The sequence below is a fragment of the Marmota flaviventris genome, chromosome 9 (genome assembly GCF_047511675.1).
Source record: "Marmota flaviventris isolate mMarFla1 chromosome 9, mMarFla1.hap1, whole genome shotgun sequence".
Taxonomy (NCBI): Eukaryota; Metazoa; Chordata; class Mammalia; order Rodentia; family Sciuridae; genus Marmota; species Marmota flaviventris.
Window position 1 is genome coordinate 59647458 of NC_092506.1, and position 24009 is coordinate 59671466.

The 24009-nt window shown below is 36.2% G+C and overlaps 2 protein-coding genes across 2 annotated transcripts; both read left to right on the plus strand.

Moving 5' to 3' along the window:
* The first annotated feature begins 9104 nt into the window (after positions 1-9104).
* Positions 9105-10064, plus strand: LOC114098509 (olfactory receptor 51F1-like). The gene has a single exon (XM_027942759.2). The coding sequence runs from the start codon at positions 9105-9107 to the stop codon at positions 10062-10064; it is 960 nt and encodes a 319-aa protein (XP_027798560.2).
* Positions 10065-22761: 12697 nt separating this feature from the next.
* On the plus strand, positions 22762-23718 carry LOC114098500 (olfactory receptor 51F1-like). The gene has a single exon (XM_027942749.2). The coding sequence runs from the start codon at positions 22762-22764 to the stop codon at positions 23716-23718; it is 957 nt and encodes a 318-aa protein (XP_027798550.2).
* The last annotated feature ends 291 nt before the right edge of the window (positions 23719-24009 follow it).

Here is a 24009-nt window from a genome sequence, read left to right on the forward strand (position 1 = left end):
TCATGATTTTACATAGACTTAGAACTGTTCTTAGGTCAACTGACAGAATAATTGCATGCTAGAATATTTTTACTATTTTTACTCTTCCTTATATTAATTGAAGAAAAATAAAACTTAAAAATACACAACCAAACATATAACTTTTGAATCAAGATGTAAAAGCCATAAATTCGTTTTATATGAGAAAGAAGGAAATATTGAAGGGTTTGGTCATTTTTGCATTCCTAAGAACATTTTTATCTGAAAGTTAGTTCTCACAGTAAGGGCCCTAGAGGCAATCTCCACTGACATTTCAGGGTAGATGAGATTCAATTTAGTTACCATACCCGGAAAGAATAACACCTGTATTTATACCCAAGAGTAATTGGAAAAATTAAATGTAATAACTTGTGTAAAAATAGAAATGCAAATAGTCATGACATTTATACTATTTTCACACACTGGCCTATGGAAATTGATTACTGGAAAATCCATAGGCTTAGCTATCAGGAAGATAGGAAACTCAAACTAGCTCAGCAATTCATGAACTGTTTTATTTGAGATAATCACTCTACTTCTTTTATTTTATCCTTTTGTTGTTACTGTTACTAATGTAAGACAGCATGCTCATTTAATAGGGTTATAATGAAATGAAACATCTAAATGAACTATCAAGCACCTGACTTTTAACGAGTATCCAGTACATTCTCATACAACACATAAACAGCAATATATGTAATCCCCATTCCTTTTTTTCTGTGTGTGGCCACCTAAAAATCTGTAGCCCCATCTCAGGCAGTTAAAAAATCATCCCTTATCCAAGAATACATCATGTATGTGATAACAGAAATTTATGTTCATTCAAGACACCAAAATTTCTTTTGGTTTATTGGTTTTTAAATCTCCATCTGATTTTCTTATATTTCCTAATAATGCAAGTATTAATGAAAACAAGCCCACTGTAAGCACCTTCTTATTCTGATCAGACAGAGTGAGAGTGGTCATTGCTTCTTTCATTCATCCCTTAGGGCAACAGAAAATTCATAACACACAGCCAGGTCCTTCCTCCTAGATGTTGCAAGAGATGAGCACACCAGTCTTTGCAGCAACCTATCTGCCTATTGAGAGAGCATTTATCAAAAAAACCTTCCCTGATCAAAATATATTATATGCATATACAAATATGCCACAGTGAAACCCATTAGTCTGTATAATTAAAATGCACTGATGAAAAAAAAAGCTTCACTAAAGTATACTACTGAAGGTTGGTGAGGGGCTGGAGGAAGGCCATATTGGAACCATTTAAAATCTCTTCTTCTTTAAGAGAAAAATCATCTGAATAAAATAATTCCATAGTTTTCATTATTTATTATTTGTGCTTTCCCTAAGTCTGTATCTGTGCACTGAGCTGTCTGGGTGTGTGCACACATATTTTAAAAACATAGCTATGTGAGTGAATGTGAATGGATACTCCTTTCTCAGAGTCAAGTGATTCTTCTATTTCTTTTGCTCTTTATTCAAAAACACTGAACTTCAAAATAGCTGGTAGACTTTTTAATGTCCCTAAAATAAAGAAATGATAAATGTTTGAGGTGATATGATTAGTACATTGTGTTTACATATTAAAATATCACACTGTACCCCCCATAAATATGTACTATTATTACATGTCAAAATAAAGTTTAAAATCTATAAAATTAAATTTTAAGAAACACTAAACTATACATGCACAAGTGGGCAAAGCTACAAAATACTATCAATTACAAGCAAAGAACACTCTCATGACCTCACATTAATAACCAAAAAGTAGGTGCCAAAAAAACAATGTTCTTAGTATAATATCTGACTTTTGTCTCTGCGTGTGGCTTTTAAGTCCTTATCTGGGTATAAAAGTCTCACTACTTTCCAAGTGTAAGCCATGCTCTGACAACTGCAATTTTTGCCATCCCCCTATCTCACACTCTTCCCAAATGTCCAGTTCCTGTGCTCTTGGGGAGAATAAACTACTCAGTTTTCAGAGCCCATTTCAAAATAGGAGAAAAGCAATTTAGTAATGATGCAATGAAAAGTAACTTGAGAGAAAGATGGTGGGGCTAATGAAAAATGAAGCAAATTATAGCCCAAGGTCTATGTGTTAATTTACCTTCCCTATCTGTGATCAAGAATTATTTAGATGTATAAAATATCTAAGAATAAATCCCAAGTGTATAGGGGGCCATTTTCATCCAGTATGAATAGATTAGATTTGGGCTAATTTTCCCAGGGATGCTGCAAAGACACAGATTTAGGAAGATAGGTTGCTTTGAGTAATTATTTAATTAAAATGAAAATATAACATATATTGCAATAAATGTCACTCTATATATTAATGTTTCTATGCTCATTAGCAACTACACATTGTAGGGTATCAAAGAACAATCAAATTGCATTTCTTTAAGCCATTAAGTAGTGCCTCAAAACAACAGGAACATTTTATCTCTCAGTTTCTTTAAGTCAGGAGTCTAGTACAACACAGCTTAATCCTCAAAATAAGGCTGGTATCTTACTTCAGCCTTAGCTGAAGAAGGATTTGAAAGTAAGAACAAAGGTCAGTTTTGATCAGAAAGTCAGGTCAGGAAGATGGACGCAGATTCAAAGGAATTGGAATGTTGATACTTTTAAGTCACTTCCCCGAGCTCTTCCTCACTTATGGTCAAGGTCATCTGCTTCCAGGGAATTGCTCCTCCCAGCTAGGAGTTGTTAATGAGTATCCCCTGGGTAGCTACATTCCCACCCTTGACTCCACCTTTTGGGCAAGGTGAGAGGAGGTGGCATGAAAACAAAGGAAACCTAAGATCTATAAAAGGGGCAAGCCACCCCCACTCCCTGGGGCACCAGCTCTGGACCCCCTCCTCTCTGGAGGAGTTTCTCTCCCTCTCTACCTCCCTTCCTCCATCTCCTTTAAATAAAACTTATTGCTCTTGCCTTGGTATTTTCTGGGTGTTCAGTCTTCAACACCAAGAAATAGGACCCGACCCTAATTTTCAAGACCAATTTCAATATGCTTCAAAATTTTCATGGTCCTGAGCAGAATCTCATGGGTACTTGTGGACTGTTGAACTGAAGGACTCAATTTCTCACTATATGTCTGTAGAAGGCCACATTTAGTTCCTGGCTGATTGATGGCTGGAGCCTGCCCTTAGGCTTTGCTATATGAACATGCCCAACTTGCAGCTTGTTTCACCCCAGTCAGGATGTGAAGCATGCACGTGAGAACCATCACCATCACCATATCCTATTGGTTACAAGACAGTCACAGTTCCTATCTCATGAGAGGATTACACAGGGGCTTGAGTACAAGAAGGCAGAGATAATCAGAAACCATTTCATTATTTCCTGATCAAACCAGTATAGAAAGAATTGGGTATAAACTTTATTGAGATTATTAGATCCTTGAAAGCAAGGGTCGTTACCCTTCTGATTCTTTAACAATCACTCAAAAATGCTCACAATGATTTGCTCACAGTCCATTTTTGTTATTGATATTTATCTGTGAAAATGCTCAATAGGAGGCCTATGTAGTTACAGTGCTTGAATTGAACCCCTCAGGCTTTCTGTCATTAAAATTTCTAAAATAAGAAAACATGTGTATAATAATCACACAAAAATAGCTAAATGAGGATCAAATTGATATTGATACCTAAGAAACACAATAATATTTCCCCATGTGTGTCTTCTCTATAAAGGAGAAGCACAATGTTCAGGTGTGGATCTTCTCCTTTCCTGTGGACCTAGAATAGCTGGGATGTCAAGAAGTTCATAATCTGCTTGAATCAAATGTATGAAATATGATATGTCAAGAGCTTTGTAATGTTTTGAACAACTAATAATTTTTAAAAAATAAATTTTAAAAAAAAGAAGTCTACCTCCATTACTCAACAGCCTACATTGACAAGGGAGGTCAAATTCCTCCAGAGAAACTGATGTAACTCCATTTTTGAAAATAAATAAATAACAGCAGCTTCTACCTCAAGACCTGTCCTAAGGAAGGGGGCATGACCCTTGTCCTTGGAAAAACCCACAGAGCACTCCAAGGCACATACCCACCCTGCTGAGTTGTTTGTCTACAAAAAACTGGAGAGATCTGCAGTGCCAGGTGTCCCTGACTCAGTTAGGCTAGGTGAAGACCCATAGCAACCCCCTAGCAACCACCAACTAGCTTGAGACAGGGAAAATACCTGGGATGCCAGATAACCCCCAGTAATTTATGGTGGTTGATAACATGTTGGTAAACCATGTAGTTTAGCTCCTACTCCCCTCATGGCTTAAACCAATCAGTTCAAACAAATCCCCCTCTTGTACTAACCAATCACCCCTACCCAACTTGTTCCCGCTGTTACCACTGTTGACGGGTGTGAGTCCTTGCTTCCCCAATGTTGAAGAATAACACCAGAGAAGCACGCCGAGTCAAGGTCAGAGTGGAAAGTAGAGGCTTTATTAAAGGACAGCAGAAAAGACTTCTCCCGGAGGAAGAAGGGGACCCAAGAGATGGAATCCGTGGAAGTGCGGTTGTTTCCCCTTTTTATAGTTCTTTCAGTGATGGGATGTAGGTGGGAAGGCCCGAAAGGGTGGGGCACAGGTGGGGCAAAGAAGTAATCTTCATTAACATTTCTTTGGGATGGGCTCCGGCTTTTCTCAGACTTCATTAACATTCCAAGAGTTGTTCTGCTTTTCCCGGAATTCATTCTTAACATGGCCTCCATTTTGGATCTTACTTGATATTAGACCCGATTTACCTAACTACACTGACTACCTAACTTTAAATCTGGCTTCACCTCCAGCGAATGTGCTAATCAATGTTAAGAGTTGTTGTTTGATTTTCCTGTGGTATGGAATGATTTGCTGTGTGATGTTGTGATGCATAGAGTATCCCCAAGAAAACCTATAAAATCTCACTGAACAAAGGACTAGGACTCACTCCCTGGGACTGCTGTGTCAGGAATGGTTGTGAGTCCAGGCTCGAGCTTGCAATAAAAACTCTTGTGTGATTGCATAGGATTCGGCTCCTGGAGGTCTATTGGGGTCCCATGAATCTGGCATTACACTCCAAGTCCAGAAACTTGAACTTACTACTTCACTAAAATATTAAGTAACAGAACAAGTACACATGTACATGAGTATTGTCCATACACCTCAGTGTCTCCAGACAGGAGTACAATGGGGCTGAAATAATATATCACACTGTTAGGTAATAGCTAGCAATGAGCAATGAAATGCAGGCAAGGTCACAAATATTCTTTAAATTACTTTAGGATCCTTCTTTAAATGACTTCCAAAGTAAATGAGAAAGCAAGAGGTGGTAGTTAATTTGTAGAAAATAAACAAGAAGAAAAAGGAGCTAATGGGAAGACACATCAAGATAAAAGGGTTGATGGGACTAAATCTTGACAATGTCCACTGAGGTTGGTGTGAAGCTAGGGATTATGGCTAAAGGTATCTCCATTTGTCTGGTAAGGAAAATTCCTTTAATAGCGCAGGCACACTAAGGTAACTTCTGACCAGCTAATTGACCCCAGTGCCCACATTAACATGGCATTGACTTGTAGATGAAACCCCCTAAATAGGATGGCCACCATGACACTTCCCCATAGGACAAACTAAGGTCAAAAACTCCACAGCTCAAGGTGAAGGAGGAGTTGAACATCTGATTGGCAAAGAGTACAGAAGGTGATCCCCAGTTATCCTGGTAAAACATCAAATAGTAATAAAGTTGGGGACAGTATTGTCTCCTCTGTCATTCTCTGCTTGGAGATGGCCCACTCTCTCCCTTGAGAGTGCTTTTAGCTTAAGCCTCACTTTCCTTTTACTTTATTTTCACCTTACTTTCACTTCTAATAAAGTTCTCCTGCATGACTCTTAGTGTCTGACTAAATCTTCTTTCATAGGAACTCAAGGGCCTAGGTTTGGAGTTTCAGTTGCCTGCTTTCCTGTGATAAGATCAGGAACTGACTCATTTTGGGGGGGAAAGCTTGTAGGTTGCTGAAGAGAGATGGCTTTGAGAATGGACATATTATCCTCTTTACAGGTCAATATGATTGTGTAGGCCTAGGACTCCTGGGGACTGGGATACAACTTTTCCTCTCTCTTCATTATCACCATAAGTATCCCAATCAACAGTAGTTTGTTTTCCTATCTTCCTGGCATACTTAAAATCCAAAGACAATAGCAAGCATACTCCTATTTCCCAGTGGTGAGAACAAATCTAAATTTTCCAAAATGGATCAAAGTCTAGTAATTAAACCAACAATTTTGTGACTCCTAAAAGAAAACAGGGTCAGCACTCCAACCTACAGGTTTAGGCAACGACTTCGTCAATAGGACTCCAAAAGGCTCAGGAAATAGCATCAAGAATTAATAAATGGAGCCGGGCATGGTGGCACATGCCTGTAATCCCAGCAGCTGGGTAGGCTGAGGCAGGAGGATCATGAGTTCGAAGCCAGCCCCAGCAAAAATGAGGCACTCACTTAGCAACTCAGTGAGACCCTGTCTCTAAATAAAATACAAAATAGCATTGGGGATGTGGTTAAGTGTTTGAGTGGCTCTGAGTTCAATCCCCAGCAGCATCTCCCTCCCCCCAAAACTTAATAAATGGGATGGAATTAAATTGAAAACTTCTGGACAGTAAAGGAAACAAGACTGAAAACAGCCTACAGGATGTTATAAAATCTTTGCTAGCTAGTTTTCTGATGCAGGATTAATGTCCAGAATATAAAGAACTCAATATACCTTCCATTTATTTTCATCACTCAATGTAAGTGGGAAATATGTTATAGGACCCTTCTACTACACACACACACACACACACACATGCACGCACGCACAAACACACACACACACAACAGAAGGCACAGATGCTTTAATATCTTGTATAAAATGGTGTTGTACTTGCATATAGCCTATGCACATTCCACTGTACATTTTAAAGTGTCTCTAGATTATTTAGAATCTCTACTACAATGAACATGCTAACATAAATAGTCATTATACTATAGTGTTTAGGGAATAATGACAAGAAAAAAAATCTGTTCAGAAAAGATGTCATTTTTTTTCCAAATATTTTCCACCTGTGGTTGGTTGAATTTACAGACAGAGAACACATACATATGGAGAACTATTTCTTTTGCTTTGCATTTTAAAAGTCCCTGGAGACTCTCTTCACTTGAATTAGTAACTAAAATCCTTCTGAGATTTCACAGCACTGTGCTATGTTTATAGATAGGGGAGAGGGATTTCAGCATTTCTTGGATCATGGCCCAAGGAAGATCCACATCTTTCTGATGATCCCGCAGTTCAATCCCAGCTGGGTATAAAGTCCATGGCTTCAGAGTTTTAGTCCATCTGCTAGCAAAGACAGAGAAGGATCCTCTTTGCACATGTAGCTGATAAAAAAAAAAAAAGGTAGAGAAAAATGTTCATTGTATTGACTTTGTGCTTTGATTGCTTCTTATCAAATATGCCAATAGTCTTACAGAAAAGTTCAAAACCAGTAGGGCACACAATAATATAACATTATCTAATGATTTATAACTAAAAATTTGGAAGATTTTTATCAGAATTAAATCCCAGGGAATAAGAGATTTAACCAAAAATACTGAAAACTGACACTTAAAAAATTATAATGTGTATACTTATTACAAAGGATTTATGAAATAAAGTTTATATTTTGAAAAGCTTGATTTAAAAGTACTAGAATTATAAGTAACTAAAATTGCTATTATTTCATTTCAAATCTTGCTAAATATTAGTTATATAAATATATACCTTTAAAAATATTTGTAGAATTATAATTGATCAAGTTTCTATAACAATTCTTTGTCTGTAAATTACAGATCTCTGCCCTATTTTAAGCCAGCATCTATCATTCCACACTTCATGGATAGCGGGAAATGTCTCTGTATTTATTCAGAGAGAAAAAGGTAGACATCTCAGATGATAATTGTTTTGCATAACTCTCCACCAAATTACACATTTACAAATTACTCAAATGGAAATTCTAATCCTCATCTTTTTAATGTGTTTTATTATCATGCTGTACATTCAGTCACCTACTACTTTCCTCAAGGACCCACATGTCAATGAATCCCTCTCATTCTATATTCTTATTCTGCCACCCTCTACTGTAACTTTAATCTTACCTTGTAAATGTATGCACATCACTAAGTTTTTCCAGTCTTTCAAAAACCCTCCATCCTTCCCGGCTTCATTAGTCATGGTCTATTTCTCTCCTTGCTCTCACTGCCAAGTTACTAGAAGTAAAACGCATCAAAACCCCACTACTTACTTTTCCACCCATTCCTCAAGACACTGTGTCAGGATGTCTATTTTTACCCTTTAAGTTCAACTGTTTTTTCCATGGTTGCTAATGTGCTCTAAGCTGCTTTTGATTTTTCAAAATTTTTCCAGACTTGACTGCTTCAACAAGTTGACATTGTTGTTTATTCAAAATCAGTCTCAGCATCTTGTTCCCTTGGTTTTTAAGTTTCTCATAAGTTGTCTTTCTCTTCTAACGTTAAGGAATACAATCATTTTCAAAAACTGCCACCAAGCTCTGTCATCATTATATTTCTTTTGAGTCTACTATCTGAGGTTGTCCACCCACACTGTTGGATGGAAATCATACAATTAAAGGATAACTTCTATATTATATATTCCTTATAAAATCCAGAGATCTGTGCATATTCACACCTACAGGGCCATTTAAGACCCATGGACATTTTTTAGGGGATTTCTCTCACTCATTACACAATGCAATATGTTAAAATTTTAATGCACTGATATTTCTTAACTGTCTCTATCTGTAGAATCAGAAGGATCTTAAAAGGCTATAAATATTACAATAATTATCATCAAAATGTGTAGTTATGTGAACATATTTTATTAGACTTAAAAATAAAAATCCTGATATCTTTCCTAAATGTCCCTATTTATAAAAGCTATGTGAAATTATAATATAATTTTAATGTATTTTCAATGACAGAGACATTATCTATGACTATGGATAACTCCCTTAATGCAAATAATCCTAAATATTTCTACATAACAATGCAATTTATTACTTCTACAGGATGTGAGCCTTGTAAAGAGAAATGCTACAAATCCAGGACAACATGGACATCCTCAGTAATTTGACATCCAGATTTCCAACATTCTTACTGACTGGTATTCCTGGCCTAGAGTCTGCCCAGGCCTGGATCTCCATTCCTTTCTGTTGCCTTTATGCCATTGCCCTGTCTGGGAACAGCATGATCCTGTTAGTCATCAGCACCCAGCACAGTCTTCATGAGCCCATGTACTATTTCCTCTCTATGCTGTCAGCCACAGATCTGGGCTTGACTCTTTCCACAATGTCCACTACATTGGGTACCCTCTGGTTTGACGCAATTGAAGTCAGTCTGGACAGCTGCATTGTCCAGATGTTTTTTCTTCATGGATTTTCTGTCATGGAGTCTGGGGTGCTGGTATCTATGGCTTTTGACCACTATGTGGCCATCTGTGACCCTCTCAGATATACTACAGTTCTCACTAATTCCAGGATCATTCAGATGAGTCTCCTGGTAATTATGCGTGCTATAATATTAATATTACCACTACAATTGCTCCTTAAGCCTCTCTCTTTCTGTAGAATAAATACCCTTTCCCACTCCTATTGCTACCATCCAGATGTGATTAAATTAGCACGTTCAGACACTCAAGCCAATAGTATCTGTGGATTGCTTGCTCTCATCCTGTCCACAGGGATAGACATGCCATGCATTGTTCTGTCTTATATTTTGATAATTCGCTCTGTCCTCAATATTGCCTCACCTGAGGAACAGCAGAAGGCTTTAAGCACCTGTGTCTCCCACATTGGAGCAGTAGCTATTTTCTATATCCCCCTGATGAGCCTGTCCTTGGTACATCGCTATGGTGGGTCAGCCCCCAAAATGGTCCATTCAATGATGGCCAATATATGCTTGCTTCTGCCCCCTGTGCTCAATCCTATTATCTACAGTGTAAAAGCAAAACAGATTCGCAAGGCTATATTTTGTCTGCTCCCTACAAAGTAAAATGGATTATTACTTTTGAGAAAAACCTGATATAATTTACTTACACTATAGGAAAGAAACCCTAGTAGGGCACTGCCTATTTAATATTACTTTTCATGTTTTCATTTACACAACATTTAGTAAATATTTTTTGTATTTAGGCAAGAGCACTTTCAGGAGAATATTTAAAAGGTAATGATTGAAGAGAATGGCTATGTTCAGAGAAGTAATGTAGCTGCTTTTTAGTGGACATAAGATACCTGGCAGAAGCTTGAATGGAAACAATAAAAGCAAGAATTCAAGTATTCTGCCAAGGCATTAAGGGTTGACCCCAGCTAAGTAAGAAAAACTCTTAAATTCTGAGTTATGAAGCCCTTTATCAGAAAGAAAATTAATCCCAGAAACCCATCCATTTTAGGTCTGCTGGTAGCAATCTAAGAGTGACCAAAACTGCATAGGCTTGGATGTTGTCAACCCCACACTTGTATCTCCAGTGTACCTCATATCAACTTCATTATCATTCTCACTTGAAAATTTCAGCATTTGCATCTCTGTTGCTTTCTATGATAGATTCCAAGCTTCCAGAGGGCATAAGATGTGCCTTATTTATTTATGCATTCCCTAGTTTCATCAGGGCTAGGCACATAGTAGATGTTCAAGAAATAGTTGCTGAATTTTGAGATGCAAAGATTGAGAATAGCTAGAAAACAACCTAGATGTTGGAGTCTTAGTTTTCAAAATGTAGATTTAGCAAAGTAAAGTGGTGCCCAACTGAAATCCCAGCAACTTGAAAGGCAGAGGCATGTGGACGGCAAGTTCAAGACCAGTGTGGGCTACTTAGCAAGACCTTGTCTCAAAATAAATAAAAAGGGGTTGGGGGGAAGTGGCCCAGCATATGCCTAATATGCACAAGGCCCTGGGCTCAATCTCTAGTACCACTAAATATATATAAATGAACGAAAACATAAATGTAAATAAATATATCCATGACTTCTGCACCCACTATAATATTATGACTGGAAGGTGGCGGTTCAACTACAATTAGAACCAGAAGAGAAATTTCCATGCAAAGTTCTGAAGGGAGACCTCCTTATGAGTTACATTGTTTTGATACTTTAGCATAATTGTTTTTGAACGTCAGTAACTATTAAATATGGTGATCATAATGACCATGGTGTATGGTCTCTGAATCAGCATACAATGGGCATGGATATTCTAGAATAGTGAACCAAAATTAGTAGAGATCCTCTAGCAGCACATGGAAAAAAAGTGCATGGTTCATTTGTGGTAGGAGCAGAGATGGTAGGTAGAGGGAGAGATATTCTAAAAGCTGATTTGTGTTCTCGTTGGGGATTATCATCCTTGTCTTCACTCATACATAGCCCCCATTTTAAGGAAGAGAACCATGGCCTTGTTTGGTACCATATGATAATCATTGCTTATATCTTCCACCCAAAATTAATGGCATCCCTTCTTCTGGAAAAAAGAAGATAGAATGAGAGGTCATTTCAATGTATGAACTATTGTGAAAAATATTGAATTCCAAAGTGAAGCAGGAGGACCCAACAAACATTTTGATAATCCCCCCAAACTCTCAAATATAACTACCTTACCATTGATTGTTTCTTAAGCATAGCTGTACATTTTAATTTTCAATATTTATACATTCACCTATTGAAATAGCTGTGTAGGATTATTACATATTCTATAGGGCAAGTTGTTTTGCTACATATGCAATCTTCTTAAATATTTCTCAACATTGAGTGCAATTTTAAACCTGTAAGTAGTACACAATGTAGGCTCAATAAATCTTGATTGAACCTAGGAAACACATCAAGTGTGAATTTCTCTTCTTTACAAAGGCATATTTTTACCTTCAATAAAAGATGCCTTCCCCTAAAATGTCAATTTGTATACTAAGAAAATCTATATTAACCTATTTTTTATAGATTTATTCCAGGTCAAAAAATCAGAATATAATTAGTAGTTTTCTACTAGCATCTTCAAGGGAGATGTACTAAGAATATGGTAGCAAAGACCCCAGATGCATTGCATCTTCAGAGAGGAATAAAGCATGAGTACTTCATTCAACCTAATATGACACGTGGAAGAGAAAGAGGCTTCAGAAGCATACATACCTACATATACACATCCATGAAATCATTTTTATTTAAAACTTGACAGAGTGCACACAGAGACACAGCAATCTCTACCATTACTTATTTATATTCAACATCCTCACACTTCAAATTAGAAGCTATCATTCTTCAATTAGATATTTTGTCTAAATATAAAATGCAAATAGCTCTTTCACAGCAATCTTAAGCAGTCCTCTACTATAACAACCTACTAATAAGAATGAAATTATGTCTTTTACCGGTGAATGAGTGAAAATGGAGGACTCCATGCTGAGTGAAATAAGTCAGATGCAGAAAGTCAAAGGTCAAATGTTTTCTCTTATGTGAAGAAGCTAGAGAGAAATAAGGAATTTTTAAAAGTGGAGGGCAAGTGTCTCAAGAAAATGGAAGGGAGAACAGATGAGTAGAAGAAGGGGGAGAGAGGAAGAACAGAAAAGGGGAGGAAACAACAGAATGAAATCAACCTATGTCAGGTGCATGTGTGAAATGATCACAATGAAGCCCACTTTATGTGTATCTACAATGTGCCGATTAAAAATAAATTAAAAAGACAGTATCCAGCCCTATAATTTCTAAATGTGCAGGTCTGCTAGGAACTCACATACTAAATAACAATAGAGCAAAACAGACATATTCAAATCACACAGCTCTGGTCCTTTGTCTGTATGCATCCATCTAACACATACTTTCTTCCAGAGTTTTTTAGTATGTGGTGTGTCTATTAATTATGCTAGCAGCAAAAATTAGATGTCCTTAGGTCCTTAGGCAGTGGCCGTAGCTCCATCTTCTACATGTAGCTGAAGCATGACAATCCATAAAGAACACAGGATTTGGAGTCAACAGACTCAGAATCAAACTCCATAGAGTTTTATTTTAAGCAAGTTATTTAATATTATAATCCCTCCATTTCCTCCTTTGTAAATTAAGATCACGGGTGTACATGCTGAAGAATTAAGCTTCAAATTGAACAAAATCACAAGCACAAAAGAACAAATGCTGGACATGAATAAGTGGGTGCTTGGTGGGTATTGTTGTTGCTTTTGTTGTTTTGTTGATAGACAAGAAGTATGGGTCTATGTAGGGTGAAAAAAGAAAAGAGCCATAGAGTGTGTCATTGGATCAGGTAGATTCCAACAGAAAAATCAGTTTTCAAAAAGAAAAAAGAAAAGCTCACCTGAGTTCTCAAAGGCTTGGCTCCAGAATTGCCTCTAACAGGAGCATCCAGTTCCCTAGGAGAGCTGTGCATTCATAAGGAAGAGGAATCTGAGATCCAGATGTGGAAGACATTCAGTTTAGGTAAATGTGTGGAAGGAAGACTGGGTCTTCAGACATGGTGTTGTTGAGACATGACATGGTGAGTTGGTGAGAGCACACCCATCTTCATTGAGCATCCATACTTTTCAGAAGAACCAAACTCCAAATATATTTGTGCCTGAGAGACTGCTAAGCAGGTTCTCCAGATCTGCACAGTCAGCCTAGAAGAAAAATACAGAAGCACTCCTCCATTCATCAGTTCAGTCCCTTGGTTTCCAACACATTTTTTTCACACACATAATATTGCCTCATCCTAAGTCAAGGAAGTTTTAGCCATAAAGGACCAGCAGGAATACCCTGCACAGATAGAGGAAATGGGGTTGAGATGGTGGTACCTTTTCTAACGATGCTCTCACACTCTCATGGCCACCCCACTACATTTTCAACAGCCATGGGAGTCAAACACAGGAAAGCAAACAAAGTCCACAAGATCATGGTAGGAATGTTGATATTAAATGCTGAGTTGTGAGTTATCCCTGGTTGTATTGTGTGTGATTATTATACAAGAGTAAGTGTTGTGAATGATGGGGATGAGGGAAGAGAGGTTACAAGTGAGATTTTGGAGGAGTCTTTGTACTAGCTAAACTCCTTTGAGGTACAGAAGTTCAAAAAAAGAGAATGATCAACTGGAATGGGAAGCATTAGTGGACTCCTTTATGAGCAACAATTATCCTCCAGATAAAACTATTCTCTGTTCATTCTTCTAATTTGAGGCAATCATTAAAAATAGTATTTTCTTCTGTTGTTCCCTGTGTTAGTTCAGGCTACCTTGTAATAACCTTGAGTCCCTTATTATCATACAATAACATGCTCATACTTATATGTGTAGACCTTTTACTCATGAGAAGTATGTGTAGAAATTCTATAAGTTGATGCATGGTCTTGAGATAGCATGATAAAGTTTCTAATAGAACCTCAGTTACTTAACTCCTCAGTAGGATTCTAAGAGCTGAAAGGAGAAGAAAGTTTTTGTAGTAAAGCGTAGCCACTTCCAGGTGAACTACACTATCCAGTTTCTGAATGCCTTCCTTTTTCTCCCCTTACAAAAATTTCTTCTGACAAACGATAAGAAACATGAATAAAGGGAGAGACAAAATTGAGACATTATGAAATATTTCCCAGAAAGAAAGATATATGATGCTTTATTTTAAATAGTATAGAACATTTTTCGTTTTATAGCAACATGTAATAAACTGACATTAGGAGCACAATAGCATTTCTGAATTTGCTAAAAATAGTATTAGTTTTGCCTTTGTTAATATCCCCAGAAGCAGTATGGTATTTTAAGAAAACATGGTAAATAGAAAACAATATATAGGTAGAAATGGCATAATAACCATGTACATACAAACGTGCATCTCATCACCCCATGGTAGGTTTTATGATGCCTTTTCCATTTTTACCTTGCACAGATGAAGTCTCACCACTTCCTGTGTATTTTTTGTCATGAGGACTTTATTTTCTCACCTTCCCCTTTCTTCCACAGCATATTAAATATGTGGACATACAGCCAGAACTGTGCTTGTAGAAAAGATTATGGCCTTAAACACCTGTGTTAGGAAAAAAGAGAAATTCTGTAAACAAGGTTTTTTTTAAAGATAGGTATCTCCATAATTTGATGAAAGAAATGCAAATTCATCTGAAAGACTAACAAGTTTAAGATATAAAAGGAATAAATTATAATCAAAAAACACACACACATATATATATATATAATATATACATAAAATCAACATTGGGCATGAAGACATGACATTATTACATATTTCAAAGTAATTTTGAAAATAATTTTAAATACCTTGAGACTGATGTTTTTGAAAATTAGTATGAAATACATGATATCTAACAAAACAGCCATGAAAGTATAAGAAGTTTTCAATAATCTCATACATTATATCCATACTTATAAGCCAATCCAAGACAGAAAGGAAGGAAGGAAATAGGGAAGAAGGAGGTTTACAGGGAGATAGAAAGGGAAGAAGAAAGGGAACAAGGAACTAAAAGAACAATTGGCTTCAATTTCATCTATAGGATCCAACTCTAAATAAACTCTTCAAAAACTGAGAAAATTACCACTTCCTAATGTGTTTATAAGGCAAAAGTAGCCAGAGTAAACTCATTTTACCCCAATTTAATTTGACATTACAGAGGATGAAGTCAATGCAATATGGCAATGAAAAAGATAAAATACACATAGACAAACAGAAAACTAGAAAGGAAAAAAAAATTGTTGTTTACAGAGAACATAATAAGTAATATGTAAAACAAAAATAAGCTGTTAAAAACTTTTAAATCAATAAAAGATTTGGCAAGATCTCTGATATATAATAACATAAAAATTAGTTTTCATATTTTTAATAATAAAATAAATTTAAAGGTTTACATTATGTTAATCAAAAGCACTAAATATTAAACAATAAATTTAATAGAAGTGTAAGATACCTCCACCCTGAAATCTGTAAAATATCACTGAAACTAAAGTAATACTTGCTAAGTGGAGGGATAAACCACATCCATGCATCGGGCAATTCAGTGCTGAGTTGTATGAAGTATCTCCCAAAGTCAGCTTATAGATTCAATGCAATTCCACCAGAACCTCAAAAATGTCTGTGGATGTGGGTGGATGAGTGTTAATGAGTTGATTCTAAAATTCATGATGAAGTCAGAAGAATGAAGTTCAAGTGTCACTCTGCTTGATACCAGAACTTATGCTAAAGCTGCAGTACTTAAAACAATATGGTTTGGTCACACAATTAGAAAAACTGAGTAATGAGGCAGAGTCCAAAACAGACACCATGCATTTATGGAATATATTTATAATAAGCATTGAACCATAGAGGCATTCGGAAAAATGATGATTTCCCCCATGAAATTTTCAAGTTAATTATATATTTATAAACTGAGGATTAATTTGACCTTCACCTAAAGCCATCAACAAAAATCAATGTCAAATGAAAGTAATTTTTTTAATAAATAAACTTCTACAAATAACAGGACAATGTAGTTTAGCTGTTGGAACAAATGACTCTTAAATGGAAATGTAAGACACTAAAACTAAAGGAAAAACAGAAAATAATGGGAAATTCTGCTAATCAACAGACAAGACAACAGACAAAATCAACTTTCAAGACAGTAAAATTGAAGACAATATTTGTGTCATGTATATAAATGTAACTGCATAAATCAGTAACAACAAAGGACAATGGCAAAGTAAGGAAATGTCCAGAAGAGAAACTTCGTAAGAAACTATGAAGTGCCATTAAACATATGAAAAGTTGTACATCATTAGTAAGGAAAATGAGGGAAGATACTGAACTCAGATGACATGGAATGGTTAACTGGCAAACATTCCATCTTTTACTTTTGGGGACTAGCTTATTTCACTTAACATGAGAGTCTCTAGTTTCATCCATAATTTATGACTGAATAATACTTCATTGTGTATGTATACCATATTTTCTTTATTTATTTGTCTGTTGAAGGGCACCTAGGGTGGTTCTATAGTGGGATTGGGGATATAATAATGAAATAAAATGAGAAGAAAAAAAAAAACAGGAGAGGGACTTTCTTCAAAATAGAGCAAAGATCAGTAGAGCACTCAAAGGAGATTTAGAAAGAGGAAGAAGGGACAGGAAAAGGGAAGAACAATGAAATAAACCTGACCAACTTTCTGTAAATGCATGTGTGGATGTGCCATGGTGGATCCTGGCATCAGCTGTATCCACAGGACACTAATTTTAAAAAATTAAAAAAGTAGTTAACTGTAAATGAATTTAAGAAGAATCGGTAGAGTGGAGGGAGCAAGAATGTACTGGGGACTGAATTGGAGTGAGTTGTGTTCCATACTTTCATGATTTTGTTAGCATGTATCCTGGTGTTGTATATAACTAAAATATAAAAATAAAAATAAGTAAAAAATACTGGTAGCCAGGCACCGTGGTGACTCCTATTATACCAGTGGGTAGGGAGGCTTAGGCAGGAGTTCAAAGACAGCCTCAGCAACAGTGAAGTGCTAAGCAACTCAGTGAGACCCTGTCTCTAAATAAAATACAAAATAGAGCTGCGGATGTGGCTCAGTGATCAAGTGTCCCTGAGTTCAATCCCCAGTACCAAAAAATATATACACTGGTAAAGATAGTTGTGACAAGGACTCTCACATTCTGCTGACCCAAAGGTAAATTGCTACACTCTTTCAAAAAGTCTGGCAGCATCCCAAGAAACTCAACAATTTCATTCTAAGAATATAACAAAAATAAAAGCCTATATATAAGCTCCTTAAAACTTGTATAATGTTCATAGCAGTGTAATGATTTATAACCAAACACTGAACGCAACTGAAGTGCCCAGGAAAAAAAAAAGAATCAACAATTCTGGGTATATTAATACAATTTTAAGAATTAAAATGAACCACAAGAAACAGGGATAAAGTTCACATACATAATGTGAAAGGAGACAGACACAAAAGCATACATATTGCATTATTCTGTTTGTATGTTTATATCTTATTGTAATGTGGAAGCAAATCACATGTAAAGGTAATCTGGATGTGAGAAATCAAAATAGTAATTACTCTAAGTGAAGGAAAGGAGAGTTCCTGGGATGGGGCTAGAGGATATCAAGTAATGTTGTACATCAGGGTTGGCAAATTATGGCCCAGCCCACTGCCCAACCTTACACCATACCTGATTTTATAAATTAAGCCTAATTTTGGAACTCAGCCATGCCCACTAAATATTGTTAATGACCATTGTCATGCTGCAACAAAAAGTTGAGTAGTTAAGACTAAGAACCATGTGGCCTGAAAAAGTCTAAAATATTTACTATGTAAGCCCTTATAAAATTTTTTTTAAAAAGAAAGAAAGAAAAATATAACCTTGCTGACTCTATACTGTATCATTGGCTTGGCTGCAGTTGTGAGTGATAAATCATTGAGTAGTACACTAAAGAAATGAACACCTTACTGAATCTAAGTAATTAGCTTTTTATGAAAGTTTCATTTATAATTCAACACAACCTTCTTTGTTCTGCATCATATATGCAGATGTATCTGGAATATTTTAGTTGAGGCTTACTGGGTAAAAAGTTCAGTTTTTGCCTTCAATTCTTTGAAAACCCCCATAAACGATCATGACATATCACTTGGAAAAGAAGTCAGTGTCACTCTGTATGTTAATATTTCTATGTCCATTAGCAACCAGAGATGGCACAGATGTGATAAACAACCAAGCTACATTTCTTTAAGCCATTGAGTAGTGCCTTAAAACAACATGAACATTTTCTCTCTCTGTTTCTTTAAGTCAGGAGTTTAGCACAGCTTAGTTGGATTCTTAAAATAAGGCTCGTGTCTCATTTCAGCCCTAACTGGAGAAGAATATGCTTCCAAGCTTGCACAGTCATGAGCAGAATCCCAATTAGTACTTGTAGAATGGAAGGACTTAATTTCTCACTAAATATTGTCTGGAAAAGGTCACATTTAACTCCTTGATGACTGACAGCTGGAATATGCTCTAAGGCTTTGCCATATGAGCCTACCCAACATGGCGGCTTGTTTCACCAAAGTCAGGATGAGAAGCATGGACGTGGGATCCATCACCTTTACCATATCCTATTGCTTACAAGGTCCTATCTACACTCATGATGAGAGGTTTACACAGAGGCTTGAATACAAAGAGGAAGAGATAATCAGAAACTATTTCATTACTTACTTAGATCATCCCAGAGGATTTGAGTATAAAACTCATTAAGATTATTAGATCCTTGAAGGCAACAGTAGTGATACTTCTGATTTTTTTAATAAGCACTCAAAATGTTCACACCAATTTGCTAACAGTCCATTTTGTTGTTCAAATATCTATCCAAATGCTCCATGGATGGCTTCTGTAGTGCTTGAATTGAACCTCTCAGACTTTCTGCCATAGAAATTTCTCAAACAGGAAAACATAGGAATAATGAACAAACAGAAATCACACAAAAATAGCTAAATGAGTATCAAGTTAATATGGATATCCAAGCAAACACAGGAGTCTCTCCCAGTGTGTGGCTTCTCTATAAAGAAGAAATGCAATGTTTGGCTGTGGGTCTTCTTCTTTCCTAAGGAATTAGAATAGTTGATCTGTCAATAAGTCTGCTGCCATTACTCAATAGCCCACATTGACCAAGGGAGACCAAACACCCGCAAGAGTCCAGCACCTTGAACTTAATACTCCACTAAAATATCAAGTAAGAGAATAAATACATACGTATATGAGTACTTTCCATACACCCCAGTGTCTCCACACAGGAACACAATAGGGCTGAATTAATATACCAGGAGATCAAGAGCTGATCAACTTCATGAGACAAAGTTGAAGAGAGATTGTTTTTAGAATGGACATATCATCTACCTTATAAGTCAATATTATTGTGTAGGTCTAAGAGACTGGAATGCAAATTTCCTCAATCTCCATTGTCACCATATGCCTTCCAGTCACAATAGTTTCTTATCCTATCTTCCCAACATACTTAAAATTCAGAGAAAATGACAAGCATTGTCCTATTTCCCAGTGTGGAGAACAATGTGTAACCTTTCCAAAATGGATCAAAGACCTAGTAATTAGAACATAAACTTTTTAGCTGCACAGAAAAAATGTAGGGTCAACTCACTCACATGCAGGCCCAGGTAATGACTTCCTCACTGGGACTCCAAAGACTCAGGAAATATTACCAAGCATTATTAATGGAGTGGTATCAAATAAAACGCTTTTACACAGCAAAGAAAACAATAAAGAGTGTGAATACAGAATCTGAAGAATGGGAGAAAATCTTGGTTAGCTCCTCTTCCAACAGAGAAATGATGTCCAGAATATATAAAGAATGAGATAGATTTTCCATTTATAGTCATCACTCAATATTCATGGGAAACTCGTTATATGAACTCCAGTATACACCAGAATGCACAGATGCTTTAATTACATATAAAATGGTGTCATATTTGCACACCCCACTGTGTACTTTAAATCATCTCTAGATTGCCTTTAATACTGAATACAATAAAAATGTCATATAAATAGTTGTTATACTATAGTGTTTAGGGGACAATGATAAGGAACAGGTCTGTTCATGTTCATGCCAATTTTTCCAAATACTTTCCATGTATGTTTGGTTGAATTCACATATACAGAATACATAGATATGGAAAGCTCAGTATGAATGGATAATTTAGTTTGGGATTGCTTTGCATTTCAAATATCTCTGGAGACCTCTGTTCACTTGAAGTAGTAGCTAAAACCCTTCTGAGATTTCATAGATCTGCCTATATGTACAGAGAGGGAGAAAGGGATTTCAGTGTTTCTTTGTCTGTGGCTCCAGGAAGATCCACATCTTACTGATGATACCACTTGCTATAAAATCCATGAGTCTACAGGTTTAGTATATCTTCTCTCTGCTAGCAAAGACAGACAAGACTCCTCTTTCCACCTGAAGCTGATAAAAAGGTAGAAGGGTTCATTGTATTTACTTTGCATTTTGGTCGCTTTCTAATCACAAATATGCAAACATACATACTGAAAAGTCAGAAAACAGTAAGGTGCACTATAATATAACATTATCTAATAATTTAAAATTAAAAACTTGGAAGATTTTTCTCACATAGAATGAAATACCAGGGAACTAGAAAATTAACAGAAATACAGAAAGCTAACATGAAAATAATAGTAATGTGTAGACTAATTACAAGGCATTTACTCTCATGAGATGAACTGTACTCTCTGCTGCCTAGTATTTTTAAAAGCTTGATTGAAAAGTACTACAATTATAATAACTAATATTTCCATACTTGGAATTTAAGTCTTCCTAGAATTGATTTAACAATGTAAATCTATTATTTTAAAATTTATATCTGAACAGGTTTACACACCATTTATTTTTCTAGACAGACAACTCTTCCTCATTCCCTGTCTACTGAAGACTGCTACCTTATCATGAGTCCAGCATCTATCACTTCATTCTTCCTGAACAGCAGGAGATTTCCTGCTAGTGATTCACAGAGAAAGGTAGACATTGGTGATAAGTCCCTCACGTGACTCTCCACCCCTTTATCCATTAGCCAGTGTCTCTGCAGTACTGATGGAAATGAAGATCCTCATTTTTTGAGGTCTAATTACAATCATGCTCTACATTCACTTACAAATATTTCCAGAACTCCATCATCACTTAATCCTTCTCATTCTATATTTTCAATCTCTCATTATCTACTGTATCTTTAATCTTACTTTATAAAATTACACATTCACTAAGGTTTCTTCATCTTTCAAAAATCTTCTCATAGGCTTCATTAGTCATGATTTATTTCTCTCCTTGCTTTACTGCTGTTACCAGGAGAAAAACATATCATTTCTGCTATTTACTTTTCTATGCATTCCTTAAGCCAGTATGGCAGGTTTGTCTATTTTATCCTTCAAGTTCAACTGCATTTTCTAGGATCATTAACGTGCCATAAGTTGCATTGGACTTTTTGAATCTTCCCCAAAATTGATTGCTTCAGCAATTTGACAATGTTGTTTATGTAACAGTGCCCTGTTCTCCTGGTTTGTAATGTTCCCCATAAAGCTTCTAGTCTCACCTGACTTTGATGCATATAGTCTTTTTTCAAAAATTTGTACAGAATTATCTTCATTGGTTTTCTCTTAATAGTCTGCCATCTGAGGATATCCATCAATATTGTTGGATGAAAATGCTACATGTACAATGGTAATTTCTAAACCTATATTGCCGGCAAAATCTGGAGATCTGTGCCTAAAGATTGACATCTGCAGAGACTCTGGAGACTAATGGATATCTGTAAGTGAATTTCTCTTAATTATTTCATTACATGTTACATTCAAAATAGAATGCACTGATATTACCTTTTTATTTTTGAGGTCCTGGGTAAAATGATAAAACTCAGGGCCATGGGTTTTATCATTTCACCCATGAGTTACATCCACAGCCCCTGATTTTTCTTAACTGTCTATATTCATAGAATCATATGAAGATTAAAAGGCTATAAAAATAATTATTATAAAAACATGTAAAGTTATACAACTTATTCTCCTTATGTTTAATGCTAAAAATATTTATACCTTGGCTAAATGTCCCTATTTATGAATGATAAATTATTATAATTTTATTTAGTTTTTTCAACCATACACTATTACCTTAGATAACTCTCTTAATGCAAATAAATCTAAATATTTCTACATAACAATGTAATTTATTACTTCTACAGGATGTAAGCCTTGTAAAGAGAAATGCTACAAATCCAGGACAACATGGACATCCTCAGTAATTTGACATCCAGATTTCCAACCTTCTCACTGACTGGCATTCCTGGCCTAGAGTCTGACCAGGCCTGGATCTCCATTCCTTTCTGTTGCCTTTATGCCATTGCCCTGTCTGGGAACAGCATGATCCTGTTAGTCATCAGCACCCAGCACAGTCTTCATGAGCCCATGTACTATTTCCTCTCTATGCTGTCAGTCACAGATCTGGGCTTGACTCTTTCCACAATGTCCACAACATTGGGTATCCTCTGGTTTAATGCAAATGAAGTCAGTCTGGACAGCTGCATTGTCCAGATGTTTTTTCTTCATGGATTTTCTGTCATGGAGTCTGGGGTGCTGGTATCAATGGCTTTTGACCGCTATGTGGCCATCTGTGACCCTCTCAGATACACTACAATTCTCACTAATTCCAGGATCATTCAGATGGGTCTCCTAGTGATTATACGTGCTGTGGTTTTAATAGTACCACTGCTTGTGCTCCTTAAGCCTCTGTCTTTTTGTAGAATGAACACCCTTTCCCACTCCTACTGCTACCATCCAGATGTGATTAAATTAGCATGTTCAGACACTCAAGCCAATAGCATCTGTGGATTAGTTGATCTCATTCTGACCACAGGAATAGATACACCATGCATTGTCCTGTCTTATACATTCATAATTAACTCTGTTCTCAGTATTGCCTCCCCTGAAGAACGGTACAAGGTGTTTAATACCTGTGTCTCCCACATTGGAGCAGTAGCTATTTTCTACATTCCCATGATAAGCCTATCTTTGGTTCATCGATATGGTCGATCAGCTCCCAAAGTGGTCCATTCAGTGATGGCCAATGTCTACCTGCTGCTGCCCCCTGTGCTTAACCCCATTATCTATAGTGTAAAAACAAAACAGATCCGCAAGGCTATACTTAATTTTCTTACAAAATAAGCAGAGATTATTAAATTTGAAAAAAATCTGATAATGATTTTCATTGTAGAAAAGCAAGTTACTAGATTGGATTTTTTCCATATTTTTCACTTATTAAATAATATTTAATGAATATTTTCATTTTTTCCATTAAATGTATAAGTATGGCATGCTACCCCAAGGATTTTATAACCTAGCAAGGGAAATTGGAAAACATTAATAATGAAGTTACATAAAAAATACAGCACCTACCATTTCCTGATTGATTTATTCTAGGTGTTCTACTAAGTGCTTTTAGGACATATTCTACTT

Excerpts from the sequence above, each read along its gene's own strand:
- LOC114098509 (XM_027942759.2), top strand. The coding sequence starts at position 9,105 with ATGCTACAAATCCAGGACAACATGGACATCCTCAGTAATTTGACATCC.
- LOC114098500 (XM_027942749.2), top strand. The coding sequence starts at position 22,762 with ATGCTACAAATCCAGGACAACATGGACATCCTCAGTAATTTGACATCC.